The 25,644-nt window shown below is 45.1% G+C and overlaps 1 protein-coding gene across 8 annotated transcripts; it reads left to right on the top strand.

Annotated features, from left to right (window-relative positions):
• Nucleotides 1–678: 678 nt before the first annotated feature.
• On the top strand, nucleotides 679–25,569 carry LOC109874036 (golgin subfamily A member 2). 8 transcript variants are annotated; one of them, XM_031808877.1, is made up of 27 exons: nucleotides 980–1,185; nucleotides 2,275–2,406; nucleotides 3,111–3,179; nucleotides 3,768–3,923; nucleotides 5,065–5,108; nucleotides 5,369–5,432; nucleotides 5,716–5,778; nucleotides 7,974–8,054; nucleotides 8,627–8,665; nucleotides 8,755–8,817; nucleotides 9,151–9,244; nucleotides 9,446–9,552; nucleotides 10,257–10,315; nucleotides 10,538–10,679; nucleotides 10,779–10,868; nucleotides 11,291–11,398; nucleotides 11,515–11,602; nucleotides 11,745–11,881; nucleotides 12,121–12,339; nucleotides 12,516–12,629; nucleotides 12,714–12,938; nucleotides 13,072–13,260; nucleotides 13,412–13,607; nucleotides 13,762–13,926; nucleotides 20,861–20,967; nucleotides 21,689–21,875; nucleotides 22,334–25,569. In XM_031808877.1, the coding sequence occupies exons 1-27, from the start codon at nucleotides 1,138–1,140 to the stop codon at nucleotides 22,600–22,602; spliced, it is 3,255 nt and encodes a 1,084-aa protein (XP_031664737.1). In that variant the 5' UTR covers nucleotides 980–1,137; the 3' UTR covers nucleotides 22,603–25,569. The 8 variants fall into 8 exon arrangements, with proteins under 8 accessions (XP_031664739.1, XP_031664737.1, XP_031664740.1 ...); XM_031808876.1 differs by having other exon boundaries at nucleotides 983–1,185; nucleotides 13,756–13,926; XM_031808879.1 differs by lacking the exon at nucleotides 3,111–3,179 and having other exon boundaries at nucleotides 679–1,185; nucleotides 13,756–13,926.
• The last annotated feature ends 75 nt before the right edge of the window (nucleotides 25,570–25,644 follow it).

The raw sequence follows: 25,644 nt of genomic DNA, 5'->3' as shown, positions 1-25,644 counted from the left end.
AGTTTTTGCCCACACGACAGACATATATATATATATTGGTCTGCTAATACTAGTAAAGTACTACTTTTGTGAAAAACTTTTTTTAAATATATATATATATATATATATATATATATATATATATATATATATATATATATATATATTATTTGTTTACTTTTTATTTTATATTCAGATTTTTCAGGGGGTACTGCAGCACCTTCAGCATTCCTACTTCCAGCATACTGAAGGTGGGGTTGATAACACTACTGGATATTTTGTTTCCCCATTCGTACCAGCAATAGGACCGACCACACAGACCACCAGAAAATATAATTGTATTCAGCATTCTGGCTTGTAGAGGTCGTGAGAACTATCCTGATCCAAACACGAATTTCTGCCCTGACATAGAATTCTATGCAATTCAATGTCGGGTCTTCAGGCTGCCTTTTCCAGGAGTCTTTAGATGGCCATGCTAGAACAGATTAAGTGGAAATATAGACCAAATCAGAACTGATAAGAAAATGTATGCTATTAGTTCACAATAGAATTAATCAAATGTGTTTTCAGAAAGTCCCATACTTCTGTCCTTTAGCTTTGCCAGATAATTACACCTGCCTCTCCCCTCTCTCAATCAGTCCTTGTGTTTTCATTGAAGGAAGCTAGAAACAGAGCTGAAGACCGCCCAGTTAGAGAAGAAGTCTGTGGAGTCCAAACTGTCATCCTTTGAGATATTTGGCAAGGAATTCGAGGCAGTAGCCAAGGAATATTCCAGACTGCATCAGGAGATTGACACCAAAAATTGGTCTCTGAAGGCCAACTGAGACTAACTGAGTTGGTGTCAGACAGTTCTGCCGCAGATCTGACACCTTTGATGACAAGCTAACTTATATTATTGTTTGTTTTTGTAAAAAAAAATGCATGATTAGCCGGTGTTGTCTTGAATGTTGTTCATTCTGATAATAATCACCCTGATATGATACAACAAATTCTAAATTCAGACATGAAGTTAGCTGGCCTATTTGAAAAACCACGCCTGACACGAATTTTCCACGGTCAGAAGGGAGATTTTGCGCCTCTAGCGGGAAGATAGTTTCTTGCATCACCGACTGATCTCAAATTGATGACGTGGTGCGGTTCGTCGACCGGACGATAAGGATGGCCGACCAGAGCAGGCAAATCAAACTCGCCGCAGCCAAGAAAAAGGTAAACATATTAATTCCCACAACACAGGGAATATAACAAGTGTTTCATCCATTATTCTGTTCTGGGTTCGAGTTGTCTGTAGTTTCATGTTTTCACGAACCCGTGTGATGTTGACATTCCACGTCCCCCGACCTTTCTGCAGTCGCCCATCCGAACTCTCGTCCCCCTGTGTGGCTGTCAGTGCGCACGAAATACCGAGGATTCGCTTGGGCCTCTAATCTTAGCTAGAACGATTATGTGGACGATTTATACAGGGCAGTGACTTAAAGTTTTGCTAATAATGCTGCTCGGCTAGGTATAAACCTGTGATTTGATCAACACAAGTGACAAGGTAGTTAGCGATATCTAGCTACCGTGCTGATGTTTGGCTAACGTTAGCCATAACGATTTAGCTAGCTATCACGTTGTCATCTTGTACCGAAGCGACCGGCTAACTCAATATAATATAGAACGGGGTGTCCTATAAATAGGCTTGCTTATTGACACTTTTAACCTTAATTAACTAACTTACGATGAATGCTGCCTAGCTTATTATTGAGTCATGTTTGACAGGAAACGGTGATGTGTCACTCTGAAGAGTGACTGGTAGTTTTGACAGCAGACGCCCCCTTCCCTGTCTGTGTGAGCTACCTGCTGTGTGTACCTAGAAAGACCTAGCTAGATAGCTAGCTACTTAGTTAAATAAAGCACATGCTGTACCATTAACGTTACATGTTTAAAAACAAATACACTTGTGCATGAAAGTTCTTTTCATTACACATTATGAAAACAACAATTACCTTCCTCAAACATCAGCTGTTGCAGCAATTGGTTATGCTATAAGATCTTGTTGGACTGTATTGGATCTTTCTAAATAGTCGTTCCATTGTCACCCACACCAATGATACCAACTGTACATATTGTAGATCTCTAGTCGAATCGTATGGGATAGTTCTGAACAGTCGCACCATTTTCAGCCACACCAAGGCTCCCTGTAGTTCCTCTGCGATTTGTAATGAATGTCTGCTGATATAGTTAGCCTTGCAAAGGTGTGAGTTCCAGACAGTTGAGTGCTCTCATTGTCCGCTCCTCCTCTCTTATGCCGGCCAGCTGAAGGAGTTTCAGCAGAAGAGTTCTCCTGCCAGTGGAGGAGAAGGAGGACCAGGGGCCAAGAAGACGAGGAAGGTGAAGGGAGGGAGCCAGCCAGACACACCCTCAGCTGACCGACACTCTCCAGACAATGTAAGTCACCCAACTGTATGCTGGCTGTCTCTTTCTGCGTGTGTGTTATGACTTTGAGTACTCTTTCTGCACACTGCTTCCTTGCAATATTTCACTTGCCGATATTTGCATTTCAATAACAAAGTGAAACGTTGCAAGAAAGCAGTCTGATGATACTTCTCTGGAATCACATTGAACGTTCCAGTGCAGCTTCCGACTTTTACTGGATGTGTGAGTGTCTCCCTTTGCAAGTTTACTGTCAGTGTTTGTGGTATGTCAGGTTATGGTATGTGCTCCCACCCAGACAGTCATTTGCTTGGAGGAACATTGTCACAGAATATTTTCTGTACCTCCCAGAGACAGATATGATTGTGATGAGTCGGTCACTAACATGGTCTGGCAGTGATGAATCAGGTTCATCTTTCAATGAATGCCCAATTCCAAATGGACCCCTAAGCGTTAATCCAAAGCACTTCTTGAAAATCAGAAAGGAAAAGTAGCTATTAGCTTTGTGGTAGTAGCGCCACCCTCTGGTAGGCTAGCGAGGTTGAAGTTCCACCATATTGATTACACCTCATCACGTACAACAGGGGCTTAGCGGTAGATAGGGTTCTATAGGTGCTAGTCTCCCTTTTTACGTCACCTCTTGCTGTCTCTTTCTCCCTCCCTCACTTGCTCATTCACTGTCCCTCTCTCTTTCACCCTTCCCCTCTCCTCTGCCATAGATTCAGAGTATTCTGAAAGGTCTTAGTCAGACCAATGGATTAACTCTGCCTGCCTATGGCAAAAGCCAGGTGAGCCTCTCTCCTTCCTTCCTTCTCTCCCCCTCTCTCTTGGGCTATTGTTCTTCCCTGCTGTCTTTTTCCCTTTTGTTATTTTACAGCTGTCTCTTTCCTTCTGCTTCACTCTCTCTTGTATCTGTCCCACTCCCTCCCTACTGTTTCTCTATCCCACCCCTTCTGTTGTTTTTGTTCCTCTTCTCTCCCGCACGCTATTCCTTATGGTCACTGGTTGCGCATAAGTCATTTTTGCGACAGTGAGAGAAGTGCTTGGTATTTATTTTGCCATTGTTGACTTACTAAGATTCTACCAGTATTAAGCCTAGCTAAATGCTGGGTCAGTCCATCTGGGCGTGAGGTTTATAACTTCCGGACCTGATGTTTACTTTATTTACCACACTGGCATGTCTCCATCAGTGAAAACAAGATGTGTGCATTCGTGATTGTCCGTCCACGTGTTGTGATAGTGGTCTCTGACACTACCTTGTTTTCTAGGATATGATGTGGGCATGTGTGTGCTGTGTATGTTTCCAAGTTGCTGTAACCACGCACTCTCTGGATGAGCACTGAAAAGTAATGGCTGTGTGTGTGTTGCTGCCTCAGACCCACGTCCATGGGGAGGTGAGGGGGTCCCCAGTTACCCAGCTACTGGAGGACCCAAACGGAGAGGCCGGCCGCGGCTCTCCTGTGTCTAACCCTGCTAGCTCTGCTACTAACCCTGAGTGTGCCAGCCAATCCCATAACACTGACCTGCAGCAGGTGTGTCCCTCCGTCAGTCTTCTCTCTCGGTCTCGGTGTCTCTCTCTCTCTGGTCTCGGTGTGTCTCTCTCTCGGTGTGTCTCTCTCTCGGTGTGTCTCTCTCTCGGTGTGTGTCTGTCTCTCTCGGTCTCTCTCTCATTGTGTCTTTCTCTCGGTCTCTCTCTCTTGGGGTCTCTCTCTCTCTCGGTGGGTCTCTCTCTCTGTGGGTCTCTCTCTCTCTCTCTGTGGGTCTCTCTCTCTCTCTCTGTGGGTCTCTCTCTCTCTCTCTGTGGGTCTCTCTCTCTCTCTGTGGGTCTCTCTCTCGCTCTCTCTCTGTGGGTCTCTCTCTCGCTCTCTCTCTGTGGGTCTCTCTCTCTCTCTCTCTCTCTGTGGGTCTCTCTCTCTCTCTCTCTCTCTGTGGGTCTCTCTCTCTCTCTCTCTCTCTGTGGGTCTCTCTCTCTCTCTCTCTCTGTGGTTCTCTCTCTCTCTCTCTCTGTGGGTCTCTCTCTCTCTCTCTCTCTGTGGGTCTCTCTCTCTCTCTCTCTCTGTGGGTCTCTCTCTCTCTCTCTCTCTGTGGGTCTCTCTCTCTCTCTCTCTCTGTGGGTCTCTCTCTCTCTCTCTCTCTCTCTCTGTGGGTCTCTCTCTCTCTCTCTCTCTCTCTCTGTGGGTCTCTCTCTCTCTCTCTCTCTGTGGGTCTCTCTCTCTCTCTCTGTGGGTCTCTCTCTCTCTCTCTGTGGGTCTCTCTCTCTCTCTCTGTGGGTCTCTCTCTCTCTCTCTCTCTGTGGGTCCTCTCTCTCTCTCTCTCTCTCTCTCTCTGTGGGTCTCTCTCTCTCTCTCTCTCTCTCTCTCGGTGGGTCTCTCTCTCTCTCTCGGTGGGTCTCTCTCTCTCTCTCGGTGGGTCTCTCTCTCTCTCGGTGGGTCTCTCTCTCTCGATGTGTCTCTCTCGGTGTGTCTCTCTCTCTCTAGGTGTGGGGCTCTAGGTGTGTGTCGATGTCTCTCTCTCGGTGTGTGTCTCTCTCTCTCTCTCTCTCTCAGTGTGTCTCTCTCTCTCTTGGTGGCTTTCGGTGGGTCTCTCGGATAGGCCTAGCTTAATGTATTCACCTCCCTCAGTTTCACTCACAACTATTTCCTCTCTTTCTTTCTCTCCTTCTCTCTGCCGCAGAACTGCCCCCATGACGGTAATGAAAACCATGCAGATGAGAATAGGTTGGTCACCTCGTCATCCAATGCTCACCCACACACACAACCTCTCAATCCCTCTTCAGAATGAGTCTGCCCTCTGGTCCTCACTGCCCCTTCTCTACCCTTCACTGCCCTGCCCCCCTCGCCTGCAACTGTTAATCACACACAGAATTAGTAGCACAGTTATGATGGCTGGCAGTGCAATTTGTCACACATTGACTGGTGAGTTCATTACCAAATAACACTGGGCTAATGTTGTGTTTGTTGTTGGTGTGTGTCACCAGACCCCTGTCCTCCACAGAGAGCCTGCGACAGCTCTCACAGCAGCTCAACGGTCTTCTCTCTGGGGTATGTACTTTATGGCCACAAAAAGGAGAAATGTGGCTTTTAAGATCTTCGACCCCTGAGATGTGCACATTGGATAAGTGCAAGCAGTTCACCCCTGTCCCAATGAGGATACACTCTCTTACTTGCTTTGCTTTGTATATATGCTTGCTCCCAGTTTAGTGCGTTGCATAATCAAGAGTGTTATTTGTTGTTATTTGTGTTATTTGACTCTCATTGGCTTTGAAAAGCTTGCTTTATATTGGTTTGACTTGTACTGTTTTGTTTCTTTCCCAACCTATTCTAGTCATCCACCACCTATATAAATGGAGACAGTGCTCCCTCGCCAGCCAATGAAAAAGAACTGGAGGTAGGTGACACATCACAACACCACATGTTGCCCCCTCATCATGGACACGGTACACAGGGAAAAGCACTAAAATGCTATCCATTTGTCCTGATCAGACAGACCCAGTCCCACTCTCCCCGAAGGTGCCCTTGTGGCCCCAGGTTATGTAGAGGTATTCTGTACTCTGTCCACTCTCACTCCACACAGGCCCCTCTCCTCTCTCTCACAATCCCTCCATTCTGGTTCTCTGTGCAGGTATGTGACTGGCCTCGGCCACACAGCTCACATGACCACTTCCTGTTCCTGCCCTGCATCCTGTCTCGGGTTACACACACATGTACTCCACATAAGTGATACTCATGATTAGAACTGAGTTTGTGTTGCACGGCTGAGACGACAATGCAATCTGAAAGATCGTCGCAGTCAGAACAGAGCAAATGTATGAATTGCTGTCCAGGCCGCCCCACTGTACCTTGCCCAGGCCCTGCAAACATACAAGGTTTAATGCATATATCTCATATATATCTCTCTCGCTCTTGTCTGATAGTCCTCAGATCTCACCTGTTAGATTGCCTTGTTGATTGATGGAGTCTATATAGAGAATGGATTCTCTTCTGTTTGCAAATAATATTTTCAGACGTCATCTTTCCAAAGCCTAGATCTGAGCTGACTATAGGTATTACCCTTCTCACTAGGATTTCAAAGGATACAACATTTTGTTAGTGACTACTGGGTTGTTACTTGTCTAAATTGGCTGAGATCACATTAGGGACTTGTATGTTCATATTGTGGTCATGCATGTTATTTCTAGGGAAACTGGGGTGATGCGAACCCATTAGATCTCATTAGATTACACTCTCCAGTCTGACCGGGTATTGCTGAACTCTTCACTAGTTACCCATGACCCTGTCCTCACTGTGTATGACCTCTCTGAATACTAGTAGGATCAACAAGTACCTGCTGACATATTTTTCTGTTTGTTATTCACATTATACATCCCTGAAGGAGAGGGAGAAGGTGTTATTTACTTTCCCTGAGGGAGAAGGTGTTATTTACTTTCCCTGAGGGAGAAGGTGTTATTTACTTTCCCTGAGGGAGAAGGTGTTATTTACTTTCCCTGAGGGAGAAGGTGTTATTTACTTTCCCTGAGGGAGAAGGTGTTATTTACTTTCCCTGAGGGAGAAGGTGTTATTTACTTTCCCTGAGGGAGAAGGTGTTATTTACTTTCCCTGAGGGAGAAGGTGTTATTTACTTTCCCTGAGGGAGAAGGTGTTATTTACTTTCCCTGAGGGAGAAGGTGTTATTTACTTTCCCTGAGGGAGAAGGTGTTATTTACTTTCCCTGAGGGAGAAGGTGTTATTTACTTTCCCTGAGGGAGAAGGTGTTATTTACTTTCCCTGAGGGAGAAGGTGTTATTTACTTTCCCTGAGGGAGAAGGTGTTATTTACTTTCCCTGAGGGAGAAGGTGTTATTTACTTTCCCCGAGGGAGAAGGTGTTAGTTACTTTCCCCGAGGGAGAAGGTGTTAGTTACTTTCCCCGAGGGAGGTGGTGTTAGTTACTTTCCCCCGGGGGAGAAGGTGTTAGTTACTTTCCCCCGGGGGAGAAGGTGTTAGTTACTTTCCCCCGAGGGAGAAGGTGTTAGTTACTTTCCCCCGAGGGGGAGAGAGGTGTTAGTTACTTTCCCCCGAGGGGGAGAGAGGTGTTATTTACTTTTCCCCGAGGGGGAGAGAGGTGTTATTTACTTTTCCCCGAGGGGGAGAGAGGTGTTATTTACTTTTCCCCGAGGGGGAGAGAGGTGTTATTTACTTTTCCCCGAGGGGGAGAGAGGTGTTATTTACTTTTCCCCGAGGGGGAGAGAGGTGTTATTTACATTTCCCCGAGGGGGAGAGAGGTGTTATTTACTTTTCCCCGAGGGGGAGAGAGGTGTTATTTACTTTTCCCCGAGGGGGAGAGAGGTGTTATTTACTTTTCCCCGAGGGGGAGAGAGGTGTTATTTACTTTTCCCCGAGGGGGAGAGAGGTGTTATTTACTTTTCCCCGAGGGGGAGAGAGGTGTTATTTACTTTTCCCCGAGGGGGAGAGAGGTGTTATTTACATTTACATTAATGAGTTACTGTTTGTATTTCTCCTCCCATCGCTGTTTTTCTTTTCCTTCAATTCTCCCTCCCTCCCTTCCCCTCTTTTTTTCCTTCTTTCGATGCATGTGCGCACGTCAGAGTCGAAACCAGGAGCTGGCAGCCGCACTGGACTCCAGCAACCTAACAAACAATCAGCTCAATACCAAGCTAGACCGGCTGGTAAGAGTGTGTCCTCGTGGGAGTTTAGTTTGGCGTTCTGCCTTGTGTGGCAAATAACCCCTGACAGCCCCTATTAGCAAGACTGACTGGCCACAGATTGACTAGCAAATGACGTAACACCCTGGCTAAACAGCAGCTGCACTGAGTGGAAGAACAGTCGGCCAGTTGATCATATCATGCACTGTTTTGTTTTTTCACCTCACAAATAATTTCTTTGCACTGCCTTGTTCCCATTGGTAACAGCCAAGCTTTTACATGCTCACCAAGATGGACACGCTGAATGAAATGAGGGAATGTTTAGGCCAACTGCATTGATATTTCTTCTGGAGCCATCTTGCTAACTGTTGCTAACCCCACTGGCTCGGCTAATACGCTGCTGTGCTTCTCTTGAGTGTGCGAGGGAGATTCCGTGGTGCTCAACAGGGATTTAACTCTTGAAGAGTGAAAGGAGATGACATGGTGTTGGGTTAGATGGGTGACTTACTGGAGATGTTGGGGTGGTGAAGTCTGAGGTGGGGATGATGATGATGATGATATCATGGATTTTTCCTCTGTCCTGTTTTGTCTGACAGACCGAGCACTCTCAGGCGCTCACAGATCAGCTGCAAAAGGTGAGCAGAATAAGGAAGACTCTCTCATTCTCTCGTCTCCTCCTCAGTGGACAATGACGGGATGTTTTCTGTGTGCTTTCTTTGATCAGGAGCGAAGAGAGTTTGAACAGAAGTGTGTGAAGGAGCAAGGAGCAATGCGGGAACAGCTACAGGTACACACACACAGAAGAAGGAACTTCTTCAAGGTTTTTCATTACCTCAGAGCACTTTTCTGAATCCATTTGAGGACCTTTGAAAGCAATTGTCAAATGTTCACTCTGCAGTTCCAGATGTGTGCTATGTATCTGCCTTTGGGGTCAGCACACCATGCTGTTCCCTTTTTACCCAGGGATGCGTGCACTGATTCACTGAATACTGTCTCATCATTGCAAATGAAACAAAGCTTGATTTGTATCCAATATTTACAAATTGTATCATGTGAGGCGTCAATAACTGGTCTGTCTGTCTCTCGCCCTGTCTGTCTCTCTGTCCGTCCTCTCCCCCAGGTCCACATTCAGACCATCGGCATCCTAGTGTCAGAGAAATCAGAGCTGCAGACCGCTCTGTCGTACACACAGCAGGCTGCCCGCCAGAAAACAGGTGTGTGTGGCCTGTGTTGAGAAAGAGAAGGCATTTCTGTGTTGATGTGTCTATGAATGTGAACGTGTTCAGTAATGTGACATATTGTGGTGTGTGTTCAGAGGAGATGAGAGAGAAAGAGATGGCGTTGATGTGTTTAATATGAATGGGTGAGAGTCTATTTGTGTTAGTGCTCACTAAGTGTGTGTGTGTTTCATTCAGGGGAGGCTGAGGAGCTGAGTAACCGTCTCCAGGCCACCAAACAGAGAGTCTCTGAGCTGGAGAGAACCCTGTCCTCGGTCTCCACACAACAGAAACAGTTTGACAAGGTAACACACACAGACACCGTTTGAGAAGGCAACCTACTGTAGTCACACACAGACACCGTTTGAGAAGGCAACCTACTGTAGTCACACACTGAAGACAGTTTGAGAAGGCAACCTACTGTAGTCACACACTGAAGGCCGTTTGAGAAGGCAACCTACTGTAGTCACACACTGAAGACCGTTTGAGAAGGCAACCTACTGTAGTCACACACAGACACCGTTTGAGAAGGCAACCTACTGTAGTCACACACAGACACCGTTTGAGAAAGCAACCTACTGTAGTCACACACTGAAGACCGTTTGAGAAGGCAACCTACTGTAGTCACACACACTGAAGACCGTTTGAGAAGGCAACCTACTGTAGTCACACACTGAAGACCGTTTGAGAAGGCAACCTACTGTAGTCACACACTGAAGACCGTTTGAGAAGGCAACCTACTGTAGTCACACACTGAAGACCGTTTGAGAAGGCAACCTACTGTAGTCACACACACTGAAGACCGTTTGAGAAGGCAACCTACTGTAGTCACACACTGAAGACCGTTTGAGAAGGCAACCTACTGTAGTCACACACTGAAGACCGTTTGAGGAGGTAGTCTGCACACTAGACTGATATTGCTACAGTTGAATGCTTTGACGATGATGACTATCGATTTGAGCTTTGCGGTAATGTCTAACAAATGATTGATGTTCTCTTGTATGTGCAGCATAACAAAGAGCTAGAGAAAGAGAGAGACAACCTGAGGCTAGAGGTGTACAGACTAAAGTAAGTCTTACCCTGAGTATGCTGACATTCTACTCAATGGCTGGCCTTTCCTTGTTTGATTTGTGGACTAGATATGGAAAGGAATGTGGTGGAAACCACACCTCGTCAGTTTGTGTGATTGTGATACATGGAGAGAGATGCCTGTCGTCTGAGGCGAGGTAAATCAGAGGCTCTTTGTGAGTGTGTGTGCACGTTCCTAGCTGACCCTCTGTCTCTGTGCAGTAGTGTGAGTGAGGAGGGGAGGCAGCAGAGTTCAGAGCTGTCAGAGCAGCTCAAGCTGAGGGTGAGTGAGAACAACTCTATGAGACTGGACCTGGATGAACTGCGTAAGAGACTGGAGATGACTGACGACATGCTGCAACAGGTAGGTACACACACACACACGGTCTCTTTCACTTAATCACTCACATACACACACCATCATTTGTTCTGCAGTTGTTCAATTATTTATTTTTATTCCTAGTTTTCCAGTCAGTCAGGGCCTCCCAGTGCCAACCAGCAGATGCACTTACTACTGGAGGAGAAACTACAGATTGAGGCACACACTGCTCAGGTCTGTGTGTGTTAGGGTTGAATACTTTCCCGGTATTTTATAAATGTTCCATCCCGAAAATAAATCACTTGACCCGGTATTTCCCGCCAAAATCGGAAGTGTCATTCAAAAGCATTATAAAACATTGGGCTCCCAAGTGGGGAGCTGTCTGTCCCCACCCTGAGCGTTGATTATTCAGAGGACCCAGATTTAGAAATGGCATATAATTGAACAGTTTGAATTTCACGCATGCTGTTATTTATGATGTACCGGTCAATACACAAAGTTATTTATCCTGGGGAAAGGGGAGTGGTTGTGGCCGGTAAATCTTGGTAACCGGGTTCCCGCCATTCAACCTTGGTGTGTGTGTGTGTGTGTGTGCCTCTTTAAAGTTTTGACTGCCACGCCATTGTGTTAAAGATCTCTTTTGGTATTATCTGTAGTTAATGGAGTCGGTGGCCCAGCTGCAGACGGAGAGAGACCGCTACGCTGAGCAGATCCAGGAGGAGGGACAAGTATGGAAGGACAAGACGGAGCAGCTGCTCTCTCAGGTACGCTATGCTACCACCCCATTAGCACAGCCTATAGAGGCGGCACAGCCCTGGACGTAACGCTATAAATACCTAGTCACTTTAAGGTTGAGTTGATTGACGTGTGTCCTGTGCAGGTGACACTAGTAGCAGAGGAGAGGGACAGGAGCATCAGTCAGATCCAGGAGCTTGAAGCCCATATCACAGATCTGAAGCACACTGCAGGTGAGACACACAGCTACCCTCCTCAGTTTGCACGTCAATGGTTCTCAAAAAAGACCAGCTTATTGTGTTGAACTTCCCCATCCTGTCAATCATTATCATTATAAGATTTGCATTGCCGTAAGGACTCTCCTCTCCTCCCCAGCCCTTTTGTCTCAGGAGGGAGAGGCCCAGGCGGAGCCCCAGCCCTCAGGGCCCTCGGAGAGTGAATTGGCCCTCCAGGAGGCCCTCGGCTGCCTGCAGCAGGAGAGAGACTCGCTCAACTCACAGTTCCAAGCCCAGGTGATGACCACACACACACTGCCAGGCAATAATTATTATTGTTAATAACACACACTGTGTGTCACACTCCTCAGTGAAGTTGCACTCTGAACACTGTCTCATCAAAGCATAGACTGATAAGATGAATTATGGGGTGGGTTGGTGCTGGTCTAGAATGAAATCCTGCACACCCTATCCATCCCTGTTGTGTGTCTCAACTGAAAACTCACTGTTCTCTGGCCTCCCTTCTCTCTTTATAGCTGCGTGATAACGAGCAGCTGAGTCGCATGTGCTCTGAGCAGGAGTCCCGTCTCTCGGAGCTGGAGCGCCATGCGGAGCGCGGGGCTGAGGATGCAGAGGACCGCAGGCGCATGCTGGAGGATGTGCAGAGTGACAAGGCCACCATCAGCCGCGCCCTGGCCCAGAACCGCACCCTTAAAGACCAACTGGCTGAGCTGCAGAACGGCTTCGTCAAACTGGTAAAGAGGAGTGGTGCCTTTTTTGCTCTCCTGTTTACTTATGTTAAGTAATCACTGATCTGCCAGGTTTTATTAGTGTTTAAACCTGGAATATGTGGAAATGCATCTTCAGTTATCCAGCCACATTCAGATCGGTGGTGAACTCATGAATGTGTTGTATGTCTCTGTGGTCCTAGACCAATGAGAACATGGAGCTGACCACTGCTCTGCAGTCAGAGCATCACGTGAAGAAGGAGCTGGGACGCAGGATGGGACAACTACAGGAGGACCTGCACAATGTCAAGGAGCAGGTAGGGACACGCGGGCACCCACATTTCATGGTGAACAGGTACAGGAACAGCATATAGACACTCGCACGTCTCTTCCATCCCTAGTTGGATTTGAAGTCGCAGGAGTACCAGGCACTGCTGGAGCAGCGGGACCAGGTAGTGGCCCACCTACAGCAGTACTCTGCAGGCTATACAGCCCTGGTGTCAGAGCGGGAGCAGCTCCACAGACAGTACCTGCAGCAGAACCAGCTGATGGACCGGCTGCAGCATGACGAGACCCAGGGAAGGGTTCAGTTGGAGATGAGCCACAAACAGCTGGAGCAATACCAGGTCAGGGAAGGACACACACGCATGTAGTCAAATATCCCCGAACACACACACACACAGAGTCGCACATGAAGAGACACACACTATGCACACGTACACACAGTGTCTGTATTGACCCCTCTGGCGCCTTCTGCAGGAGAGGCTGGAGCAGTTGTCCAGAGATAACGAGCAGTTGAAGGCTGAAGTCACAGAGCTGCTCAACAGCTCAGCCCTTTCCACACTCCCCAGAAACCGGGGAGACGGAGTGGAGAGCCAATCCCAGCAAGAGAGCCCACAGAAGTCCTCGATCGCTATCCCAGAAGACTTTGAGAGCCGCGAGGAGATGGTGAGGAGAAAACACCTATCAGTGGTGTTAAGTGGGAACTAGTGTTCCTAAATGCTGTAGAGAATCCTACATTGAGGATTTCCAAAGTATTTCTCAGATAATTGTCTCTGAAGAATAATTCCTCCCTTCCGTCTCTCTCTCTCTCTCTCAGGAGGAGTTTGTGCGCGGTGCGGTGGCGCGTGTGGAGGCAGAGCGAGATGAGGTGAGGAGCAGACTGGAGGAGGAGAGGAGACTGCACTTTGCTGCCAGACACCAGGCTGCAGCACTCAGCATGGAGCGCCACAGTCATGACCATGGTCAGTGTCACGGTCACAGCCATGATGACCACAGTCACCTTGAACACACAGGTGAGAGGAGGAGGAAAGGTGTGTGTGTGTGTGTATGCACGTAGTTGTATGTGCTACTTGCATGACCTGTGTTTTTGTTTTCTAGGAACACTGTCAGTTTTGAGTGTTACCAGTTCAGTGTATCTGACCAGTTACCCCTCCCTGTTAGTCTCAGGTTCAGAGGGTGTACCAGTGGAGGTACATGAGGCCTTGTATGTTGCCATGGAGAGGCTGCAGCAGCGCTTCACCTCTCTGATGCAGGAGAAGGCTGACCTGAAGGAGAGGGTAGAGGAGCTGGAACACCGCTGTATACAGCTGTCTGGAGAGACTGATACTATTGGTGAGCGAGACATGCATCCATACATATACAGTACCAGTCAGAAGTTTGGACCCGCCTACTCATTCAATGGTTTTTCTTTATTTTTGCTGTTTTCTATGTTGTAGAATAATAGTGAAGACATCAAAATGATGAAATAACACATGGAATGTAGTAACCCAAAAAAGTGTACAACAAATCAAAATATATTTGAGATTCTTCAAAGTAGCCATCCTTTGCCTTGATGACAGCTAAGCATTCTTGGCATTCTCTCAACTAGCTTCATGGGGAATGCTTTTCTAACATTCTTCATCCCAAACCATCTCAATTGTTTATTTTTTTGTTAACCCCTCCACCACCACCCCTCTTCTGAGCACAAATATATTTTTGTTCTTAACAGGTATTCTGCTACATTTTACATGTACTTTTTACATGTACAGTTGAAGTCGGAAGTTTACATACACTTAGGTTGGAGTCATTAACTTGTTTTTCAACCACTCCAAAAATATCTTGTTAATTAACAAACTATAGTTTTGGCAAGTCGGTTAGGACATCTACTTTGTGCATAACACAAGTAATTTCCCCAACAATTGTTTACAGACAGATTATTTCACTTCTAACTCACTGTATCACAATTCCAGTGGGTCAAAAGTTTACATACTGTGCCTTTTAAACAGCTTGGAAAATTCCAGAAAATTATGTCATGGCTTTAGAAGCTTCTGATAGGCAAATTGACATCATTTGAGTCAATTGGAGGTGTACCTGTGGATGAATTTCAAGGCCTACCTTCAAACTCAGTTACTCTTTGCTTGACATAATGGGAAAATCAAAAGAACTCAGCCAAGACCTCAGAAGAATCATTGTAGACCTCCACAAGTCTGGTTCATCCTTGGGAGCAATTTCCAAATGCCTGAAGGTACCACATTCATCTGTACAAACAATAGTACGCAAGTATAAACACCATGGGACTATGCAGCCATCATACCGCTCAGGAAGGAGATGCGTTCTGTATCCTAGAGATGAACGTACTTTGGTGCGAAAAGTGCAAATCAATCCCAGAACAACAGCAAAGGGCCTTGTGAAAATGCTGGAGGAAAGAGGTACAAAAGTGTATATATATCCACAGTAAAACGAGTCCTATATTGACATAACCAGAAAGGCCGCTCAGCAAGGAAGAAGCCACTGCTCCAACTCACCGTAAAAAAAGCCAGACTATGGTTTCCAACTGCACATGGGGACAAAGACATACTTTTTGGAGAAATGTCCTCTGATCTGATGAAACAAAAATAGAACTGTTTGGCCATAATGACCATTGTTTGGCGGAAAAAGGGGAAGGCTTGCAAGCTGAAGAACACCATCCCAACCGTGAAGCACGGGGGTGGCAGCATCATGTTGTGGGGGTGCTTTGCTGCAGGAGGGTCTGGTGCACTTCACAAAATAGATGGCATCATGAGGATGGAAAATTATGTGGATATATTGAAGCAACATCTCAAGACATTAGTCATTAAGTTAAAGCTTGGTCACAAATGGGTGTTCCAAATGGACAATGACCCCAAGCATACTTCCAAAGTTTCGCAAAATGGCTTAAGGGCAACAAAGTCAAGGTATTGGAGTGGCCATCACAAAGCCCTGACCTCAATCCCATAGAACATTTGTGGGCAGAACTGAAAAAGCGTGTGCGAGCAAGGAGGCCTACAAACCTGACTCAGTTACACCAGCTCTGTCAGGAGGAATGGGCTAAAATACACCCAAGTTATTGTTGGAAGCTTGTGGAAGGCATCCTGAAATGTTTGACCCAAGACATTATTCTGACATTTCACATTATTAAAATAAAGTGGTGATCCTAACTGACCTCAAACAGGGAATTTTTACTAGGATTAAATGTCAGGAATTGTGAAAAACGGAGAAAATGTATTTGGCTTAGGTGTATGCAAACTTCCGACTTCAACTGTACATGTTACATAACTTTTTCATACACATTTTTTACATACATGCTACTTTAATATAACACAGTCACATAACAATAATACATTACCAAACATCAGCTCTTTAATCCCACTCCTCAGACACTCTCAGCCCATCCCACCTATCACCTGAGACCACCTTACCTTGGTTTCCATGTGCCATACATTTTTCAATTGTGCTGTTTTTGTGTGTTTTTTTTTTTGTTTTTTTTGTGCCTTTCTAGTCATGTGGTATCCACAGATTGTGAGCTAAAGATAAATCTTTGCTACAAGTATTATTTATTGACTGATTATTTCTCCCAACACTGCTATTTGTATTTTTAATACATGTTGTGATTATTTTATTTTTTTACCATTCCTGAGCTTGTTACCAGAAACAAGCTACATAGGGACAAGAATAAGTTATCTATTTATTCTGTCTCTTCGCAACAAAATCTACAGAGCTGAGATTGTTGTATGCCCCATATATATAGTGTCTTGCAAAAGTATTCATCCCCCTAGGCGTTTTTCCTATTTTGTTGCATTACAACCTGTAATTTAAATAATAGATTTTTATTTGGATTTCATGTAATGGACATACATAAAATAGTCCAAAATTGTTGAAGTGAAATGAAAAAAAATAGCTGGAAGAGTGCATATGTATTTGCCCCCTTTGCTATGAAGCCCCTAAATAAGATCTGGTGCAACCAATTACCTTCAGAAGTGACATAATTGGGTAAATGAAGTCCACCTGTGTGCTATCTAAGTGTCACTTGATCTGTTGCTTGATCTGTCACATGATCTCAGTGTGTGTATGTATGTGTATATGTATGTGTATATATACACACACACACACACACACACACACACACACACACACACACACACACACACACACACACACACTGGGGCAAAAAAGTATTTAGTCAGCCACCAATTGTGCAAGTTCTCCCACTTAAAAAGGTACACTTCAACTATGACAGACAAAATGAGAAAAAAATCCAGAAAATCACATTGTAGGATTTTTAATTAATTTATTTGCACATTTTGGTGGAAAATAAGTATTTGGTCACCTACAAACAAGCAAGATTTCTGGCTCTCACAGACCTGTAACTTCTTCTTTAAGAGGCTCCTCTGTCCTACACTCGTTACCTATATTATTGGCACCTGTTTGAACTTGTTATCAGTATAAAAGACACCTGTCCACAACCTCAAACAGTCACACTCCAAACTCTACTATGGCCAAGACCAAAGAGCTGTCAAAGGACACCAGAAAGAAAATTGTAGACCTGCACCAGGCTGGGAAGACTGAATCTGCAATAGGTAAGCAGCTTGGTTTGAAGAAATCAACTGTGGGAGCAATTATTAGGAAATGGAAGACATACAAGACCACTGATAATCTCCCTCGATCTGGGGCTCCACGCAAGATCTCACCCCGTGGGGTCAAATGATCACAAGAACGGTGAGCAAAAATCCCAGAACCACACGGGGGGACCTAGTGAATGACCTGCAGAGAGCTGGGACCAAAGTAACAAAGCCTACCATCAGTAACACACAACGCCGCCAGGGACTCAAATCCTGCAGTGCCAGACGTGTCCCCCTGCTTAAGCCAGTACATGTCCATGCCCGTCTGAAGTTTGCTAGAGAGCATTTGGATGATCCAGAAGAAGGTTGGGAGAATGTCATATGGTCAGATGAAACCAAAATATAACTTTTTGGTAAAAACTCAACTCGTCGTGTTTGGAGGACAAAGAATGCTGAGTTGCATCCAAAGAACACCATACCTACTGTGAAGCATGGGGGTGGAAACATCATGCTTTGGGGCTATTTTTCTGCAAAGGGACCAGGACGACTGATCCGTGTAAAGGAAAGAATGAATGGGGCCATGTATCGTGAGATTTTGAGTGAAAACCTCCTTCCATCAGCAAGGGCATTGAAGATGAAATGTGGCTGGGTCTTTCAGCATGACAATGATCCCAAACACACTGCCCGGGCAACGAAGGAGTGGCTTCGTAAGAAGCATTTCAAGGTCCTGGAGTGGCCTAGCCTGTCTCCAGATCTCAACCCCATAGAAAATCTTTGGAGGTAGTTGAAAGTCCGTGTTGCCCAGCAACAGTCCCAAAACATCACTGCTCTAGAGGAGATCTGCATGGAGGAATGGGCCAAAATACCAGCAACAGTGTGTGAAAACTTACAGAAAACATTTGACCTCTGTCATTGCCAACAAAGGGTATATAACAAACTATTGAGAAACTTTTGTTATTGACCAAATACTTATTTTCCACCATAATTTGCAAATAAATGCATTAAAAATCCTACAATGTGATTCATTTTGTCTGTCATAGTTGAAGTGTACCTATGATGAAAATTACAGGCCTCTCATCTTTTTAAGTGGGGGAACTTGCACAATTGGTGGCTGACTAAATACTTTTGTGTGTGTGTGTGTGTGTGTATACACACACACACACACAATCAAGCGGCACTATGAAGACCAAGGAGCCTTCCAAACAGGTCAGGGACCAAGTTGTGGAGAAGTACAGATCAGAGTTGGAGGTTATAAAAAATATCCGGAACTTTGAACATCCCGGAGATTGTAGTATCTGTCCATAGGACCACAAAACTGTACACTCCACAGAGCTGGGCTTTAAAGAAGAGTGTCCAGAAAAAAGCCATTGCTTGAAGAATAAAATAAGCAAACATGTTTTGTGTTCACCAAAAGGCATGTGGGAGACTCCCCAAACATATGGAAGAAGGTACTCTGGTCAGATGAGACTAAAATTGAGCTTTTTGGCCATCAAGGAAAACGCTATGTCTGGTGCAAACCCAACACCTCTCTTCAACCTGAGAACGCCATCCCCACAGTGAAGCATGGTGATGGCAGCATCATGCTGTGGGAATGTTTTTCCATCGGCAGGGACTGGGAAACTGGTCAGAATTGAAGGAATGATGGATGGTGCTAAATACAGGTAAGTTATTGAGGGAAACTTGTTTCAGTCTTCCAGAGATTTAAGACTGGGACAGAGGTTCACCTTCCAGCAGGACAATGACCCTAAGCATACTGCTAAAGCAACACTCGAGTGGTGTAAGGGGAAACATTTTAAATGTCTTGGAATGGCCTATTCAAAGCCCAGACCTCAATCCAATTGAGAATCTGTGGTATTATTTAAAGATTGCTGTACACCAGTGGAACCCATCCAACTTGAAGGAGCTGGAGCAGTTTTGCCTTGAAGACTAGGCAAAATTCCCAGTGGCTAGATGTTCCAAGCTTATAGAGACATACCCCAAGAGACTTGCGGCTGCAAAAGGTGGATCTACAAAGTATTGACTTTGAGGGGGGTAAATAGTTGTGCACGCTCAGGTTTTCAGTTTTTTTGTCTAATTTCTTGTTTGTTTCACAATAAATATTTTGCATCTTCAAAGTGGTAGGCATGTTGTGTAAATCAAATGATAAAACTCGCCACAAAAAAATGTATTTTAATTCCAGGCTGTATGACATCAAAATAGGAAAAATGCCAAGGGGGTTGAATATATCGCAAGCCATTGTGTGTGTGTGTTGAATTCTGTTGGTGACAAGAATGTTATATAATTTAAATTGGAAAACTCGTAAGTGTTGAATCAAGCTTCGTTCTTTTCTACCAGTTCATAAACGATGTGCCGTGGAATCTCTTCTAATTTATTTTGCAACCTGTATGGCACAGCTGTCAATGTTTTTGTCCTCAAATTAAACTGGTATGTTTTTCTATTTATGCCAATTAATTTCAGCCTATTTGTATCTTTAATATGTGGCAGGCAAACAAGTTACCTTATCTTCTCCCTTTTCCACTTCACTCCATTTTTGTGGTTTTGCTGCAATCAGTTGGTTGTGAGTTTGGATTGAGCAGATATTCCGAAATGCAGTTAGCAAAAATATATGTGACAAGTCCTCCATTTTCTATTAATAAGTATTATACAATTACAATTATTGATCTGTATATTTGAGTTTAACATTTGTTGTAATATATTTTCTGCAGGATAAAACAAATTGTTACCATCTTTGTATGGCTTGTTCAATGAATCAAAAATTTGAAGTTGTAATCTGTATAAAGACGAAAAAGCCAGTTTTGAACAAAGGATGAGCCTGCCTTAATAATCTACTGGATAACCATTTTGTGTTTCAGTATAACTTATGTATGAGTGAGGCTTTTAGTGAGCGGTTGAAATCTTTAATATTTCATAAACTCATATTCATTATATAAATAGGCACGTTTTAATTTTGGGTTGAACTCGGGGCATTGTGGAGTCCAGGTCATCTGATGCAGCACTCATAACTCTCCTTCTTGGTCAAATAGCCCTCATACAGCCTGGAGGTGTATTTTAGGTCATTGTCCTGTTGAAAAACAAATGATAGTCCCACTAAGCGCAAACCAGATGGGATGGCGTATCGCTGCAGAATGCTGTGGTAGCCATGCTGGTTAAGTGTGCCGTCTAAATAAATCACAGACAGTGTCACCAGCAAAGCACACCCACACCATCACACCTCCTCCATGCTTCATGGTGGTAACCACACAGGTGGAGATCATCCATTCACCTACTCTGCGTCTCACAAAGACATGCTGGTTGGAACCAGAAATATCACATTTGGACTCGTCAGACCAAAGGACAGAGATCCACCAGTCTAATGTCCATTGCTCATGTTTCTTGGCCCAAGCAAATCTCTTCTTATTGGTGTTAAGGGTGGCTACTTTGAAGAATCTCAAGTATAAAATATATTCTGATTTGTTTAACAACACTTTTTTTGGTTTCTACATGATTCCATATGTGTTATTTCATTGTTTTGATATCTTCACTATTATTCCACCATGTAGAAAATAGTAAAACATCCTGAAAAACCCTTGCTGTAAAGACTGGCACGATCAGTGACGCACACACTCTTGTCTTTTTCTCTCACACGCACTAACAGGGATGCACTGACACGTTCACTCACGTAGTGTGACAGGTCTGCTCATCCTACTCCTTAATTGTGTATGTCTGTCCAGGAGAGTACATCACCCTTTACCAGAACCAGAGAGCCATCATGAAGCAGAAACACACGGAGAAGGAGCAGTACATCAGTATGTTGGCCCAGGACAAAGAGGAGATGAAGGTACACCACACACACCCAACATGAGAGGGATGCAGTATACCACCAGCAGCATAGCACCCTGCATCCCACTGTTACCTTTCCTCTGAAGCTAAGCAGGCTTGGTTCAGGTAGCCTGGTGGTTAGAGCGTTGGGCCAGTAACTGAAAGGTTGCTGCATCAAATCCCAAAGCTGACTAGGTAAAAATCTGTCGTTCTGCCCTTTCCTTTCCTGGTTGAGACCAAATGTAGCTGTAAGTGGTGCTGGAGGGCCAGTAGGAAGTACTCTTTCCTCTGGTTCCCCAAAAATTATATCCCAATGCCCCCAGGCAGTGATTGGGGACATTGCCCTGTGTAGGGTGCCGTCTTTCGGATGGGACGTTAAACGGGTGTCCTGACTCTCTGTGGGCACTGACGATCCCATGCCACTTATCGTAAGAGTAGGGGTGTTAACCCCGGTGTCCTGGCTAAATTCCCAATCTGGCTCTCATACCATCATGGCCACCTAATCATCCTGAGCTTCCAATTGGCTCATTCACCCCCCCTGCCTCCCAGTGTAACTATTCTCCAAGTCATTAGATTTGCACACACGAGTAGTATTTGGTATTGATTAGGATCCTCATTAACCGCTCCAAAATCATCAGCTACTCTTTCTGGGGTCCACAGAACATGAATTAGTCAAGGAATGAACTACATACGTTTCAGAGTATTGCCAGTGTTCTGAGTGTGTTTCTGTGCCCGTGCAGGCCAAACTGGCAGAGCTGCAGGACCTGGTGATGAGGTTGGTGGGCGAGAGGAACGAGTGGTACAGCCGCTATACTGGGGCGCTGGCTAGCGCTGCGGCTAACCCTGACCTGCTGCCAGCCGGAGAGGAGCAGATCCAGGCTCACCACACACACAGACGCATGGAGCTCAACGCTGTGGATGGACAAGGTATGCTCACACTTTTATATATATATATATATATATATATATATATATATTACAAACACACACACAGGAAGGTACACCACAAATACACACACACGGAGACACAAGGAACTCAGCACTGTGGACGGACCAGATACACAAACACACATCAAATAATACAAGTGTGTGTGGTATGTATGTATGTGGAGTAGAACAGGGCTCTCCAACCCTGTTCCTGGAGAGATACCATCCTGCAGGTTTTCACTACCAACCCTAATGTAGTGCACCTGATTGTAATAATTAGCTGTTTGATAAGCTGACTCAGGTTAGTTACGACTGGGGTTGGGTTGAAAACCTACGGGAGGGTAACTCTGCATGAACAGGGTTAGAGAGCCCTGGAGTAGAACAATACACACACATCCATGGATCGTCATTATACTAACCTCCCTGATCTCTCATCGCTCCCCCCCTTCTCTCTCCAGAGTCTGCGGATGTAAGGTCAGCCGTGAAGCCTGACTCCACCGACCCCCCTCACGGTGGCCCATCAGACCAGGTCCAAGGGCTCCCCTCAGACTCCCAGGCTCTGATGAGGCCCCAAGAGGACGGCACGACCAGGCAGATCATGCAGCTGCTCCAGGAGATCCAAAACCCCCAGGGGCCCCGCTCCGTACCCTTCCTGGGGGACAACCCCTGCGTCCCGTTCTTTTACCGGCCCGACGAGCAGGACGAAGTCAAGATCCTGGTGGTCTGATGATGAGACTGTGGAGCTACGTTGGAGGATCTCTGAACAGACATACCATTCCACCACGTCACACTCTACTTAGGTCATCTAGGATTTACATGTACACACAGTTCTGGGTATACTGTCTCTCACACACATGCACACTCACTCTCTCTACTTTCTGGGAGAGGTTGTTTCCTCTCCTTCCTTCTCACTCTTCCTTTTGAGTCCTTGGCTGGTCTCGCATGCTGTTTTTTTTCATTGCACTAACAGAGTGACTAAAGGATGTGAACTCCTTGTGTAAGTGTGTGTGGTGGCTTTCCTCTCCTTGTCCACCTCTTCATCCTCCTCCTTCGCAACCTCCTTACTTGCAGTGTGAATGTTTGTCTGCTCTGTCTCCTTTAATCGGTATTTAATACCATTCGATGATTGGGAAGTATTCCACCGGATGCTATTGAGATTCTTCCTGTTATTCTCTTGATGGAGAGATGTTTATTCCTGCACATTGATCCCTCTGTTCACTAGCCTCCGTCTCTCTCCCCTTCTCTGCCATTTGAACCATAGGCGCAATAAAGTATCTCTGTCGCCTCTCCCTCAGTCATTGTCTATTATAGGAGAAATGTAAGGCTTTGAGTGAGACGTTAGCGGCAACAATGGAATACATGGAACGGTATAAAACACATGGAAACCACATGTTTGACTCTCATTCCATTGATTCAATTTCAGCTCTTACAATGAGCATGTCCTCCTTTAGCTCCTCCCACCAGTCTCCACTGGTACCTTTATGTTAAGGCACTAACTGGATCCCCATTCACAATGTGTCTGACTCTGGAGCAGAACTGGGCTGTCTGTGTGTTTGGTAGGAGAGACCAACGTGGCTTGGTTTTGGCGCGTGGGCTGTCTCAATTCATCTCCTCGTTGCCTCTCCTCCATGACCACTGATCGGCGACAAGACTGACTCACTCAGACAAGTGGTCATGAATGGAGGAGTACCGTATCGAGGCACAGCCCTTGGTAGCTGTTGGTATGTTCTATGGCAGTGGAGTGAGTGTGTTGTCTGAGTAGGACAGGATGGCAGGTGGGGTAGAGGAGGGCAGGACGAGTTGGGTACAGTACATGAAGGAGGTAAGAGGCCAGGCTCGAGCCTTGGCCTACCTGGGGCGGAAGTCAGTCAGGAAAGCATTGGTAAAGACACTAGCATTTGGAGTGATGGGAGCAGTTTGCACTTTCACTTCTAAGCAGGATACGCCATAGGACGTCAGGAAAGAGAGGAACTAGCATGTAGACACATGGCTGCTCACCCCTACAACTACCTTGTCTATCCATCCTCTTTTATGTGGAAACACTGAAATTTGAACATATGTATGTACACTAGAGCTTTATCTTATTTATGCACATGAGCCAGTCAACTGATTTGTAATTCCTCAAGTTTTCTCTGCGGTTATTTATTTGAGGCCCCATTTCATAGCACCAGTTGATCATCTCGTTTATCAATCTTTCAATTATGTTCTGCTTGTTGCCCCTCAACATATCTCATTTATGATTTAAGTCGCTCCCTTTGAGACTGGATGAAGATTGTGAGTCTGTTTGATAAATGATTTGAATGGTAGTTGTCTCTTCTCTCTAAAGTTACATGGGCTTTTGCTGTAGGTTATTGCACTAAAATTGTAGAGCTTCTAATCAAACCGTGTCCCATCTCACTTACGTTTGGAAAGTAGCTTTTCAATGGCAGATCCATTCTGACATTTGGTTTCTATACTTGGGAGCCCTATGATGTCATCATGTGCACTTTGGCACATCGGGGCTCAGGGTTCCACGAATGAAGACAGAGTGTGTGTTGAAGTGACCTAAATATTGTGTGTGGTGCGGGTGCGCTGTGTGCACTAGGAGGATGTGTAGGCATGTACAAATGAATAGAGGGTTGTAATGATTCCAGTAACACACTGCATGGGCAACGGGGGTAAGCTCTGCTGTGTGATTGACAGGTGCAGGAAGGTCCTCTGTTTTTAGATAGCCTTACAATGATGACCCAAGTAAAGATAAAGTTGCCATAGGCACATCTCTGCCACCCCACAGTTTTTGGGGAAATGTGTGTACTCCCAAAATATTTCGGATATTTTTGAATTTTTATGCTTCCAGTGTATCTCTGACTGCCAATATCCACGTTTGATTTTTATTCAAGAATGGAAGTCTTTAAGCATGTCAAAAACAGTCTGGAAAAAAGGTTTTGGTGATGCTATGTGAGGTGTATTAAATGAGATATATAGAAATGAGTGGTTCTGGAGAGTTTTCGTGTGTGTGTGTGTGTGTGTGCCTAATCTGAACCATGTCTACCCTGAAGCAAAGCACTTTTTGTAGTAGGACTTGACATGATTTCTGTTGAAAGTGATCCCATCTGAATATTTAAATTCCTGGCTTTCTTAGCATTCTCTTTTCCTTTAGAGGGAGAACTGTTGTTTTGGGAGTGGTAAAACCAAGAGAATATTTTATAGTCATTTACAACTATTGTTTTGAAGGTGGTGACGAGAGAGTAAAAGTAACAGGTGAAATAGTTTTCCCACGCTTTCTAATTCAAACTGTTCTTTTGAATGAATGTGTGGGATTGAGCACATGATGATTAAGAGACCGAGGTGAACTCCTTCTGTTTAAAGGGACTGTATATACTGTAACTGTGTAACATATTGTATATTCATTCTGCCTGGTGTGTGGGAATAAGTGTAATGGCTGTTTGTAGTGTTGCTAGCAGCCCAGAGGGCTTGTCTGTGTGTCTGTCTGATCCATTGTTGGCTTCAGGACACACACGGACAGCTGAAGTGAAGGGGTGGGGGTACCGTCTGTGATTTAATACAAAGGTTAAAAAAAATCTATTTATTTGTAATAAGTATCGAAACTAATCAGTTTTAATGCAATGTAGGATCGTTGTGAAAGAACAAAATGGCTTCCGGCAGTATATTTCTGATGTGATTTCTCCTGATTAAAAGTGATTGAGCAAAAGCAGACAGCATCTGGTCAATGGATCCTTGTAAGCGCTGGAGTTTCTAACTTCAATATGTCCTGTTTAGAGATGTCATT

Source organism: Oncorhynchus kisutch, linkage group LG29, assembly GCF_002021735.2.
Source record: "Oncorhynchus kisutch isolate 150728-3 linkage group LG29, Okis_V2, whole genome shotgun sequence".
Taxonomy (NCBI): Eukaryota; Metazoa; Chordata; class Actinopteri; order Salmoniformes; family Salmonidae; genus Oncorhynchus; species Oncorhynchus kisutch.
Note: the sequence above shows the minus strand (reverse complement) of the source record. Positions and strands in the feature narration are given on the sequence as shown.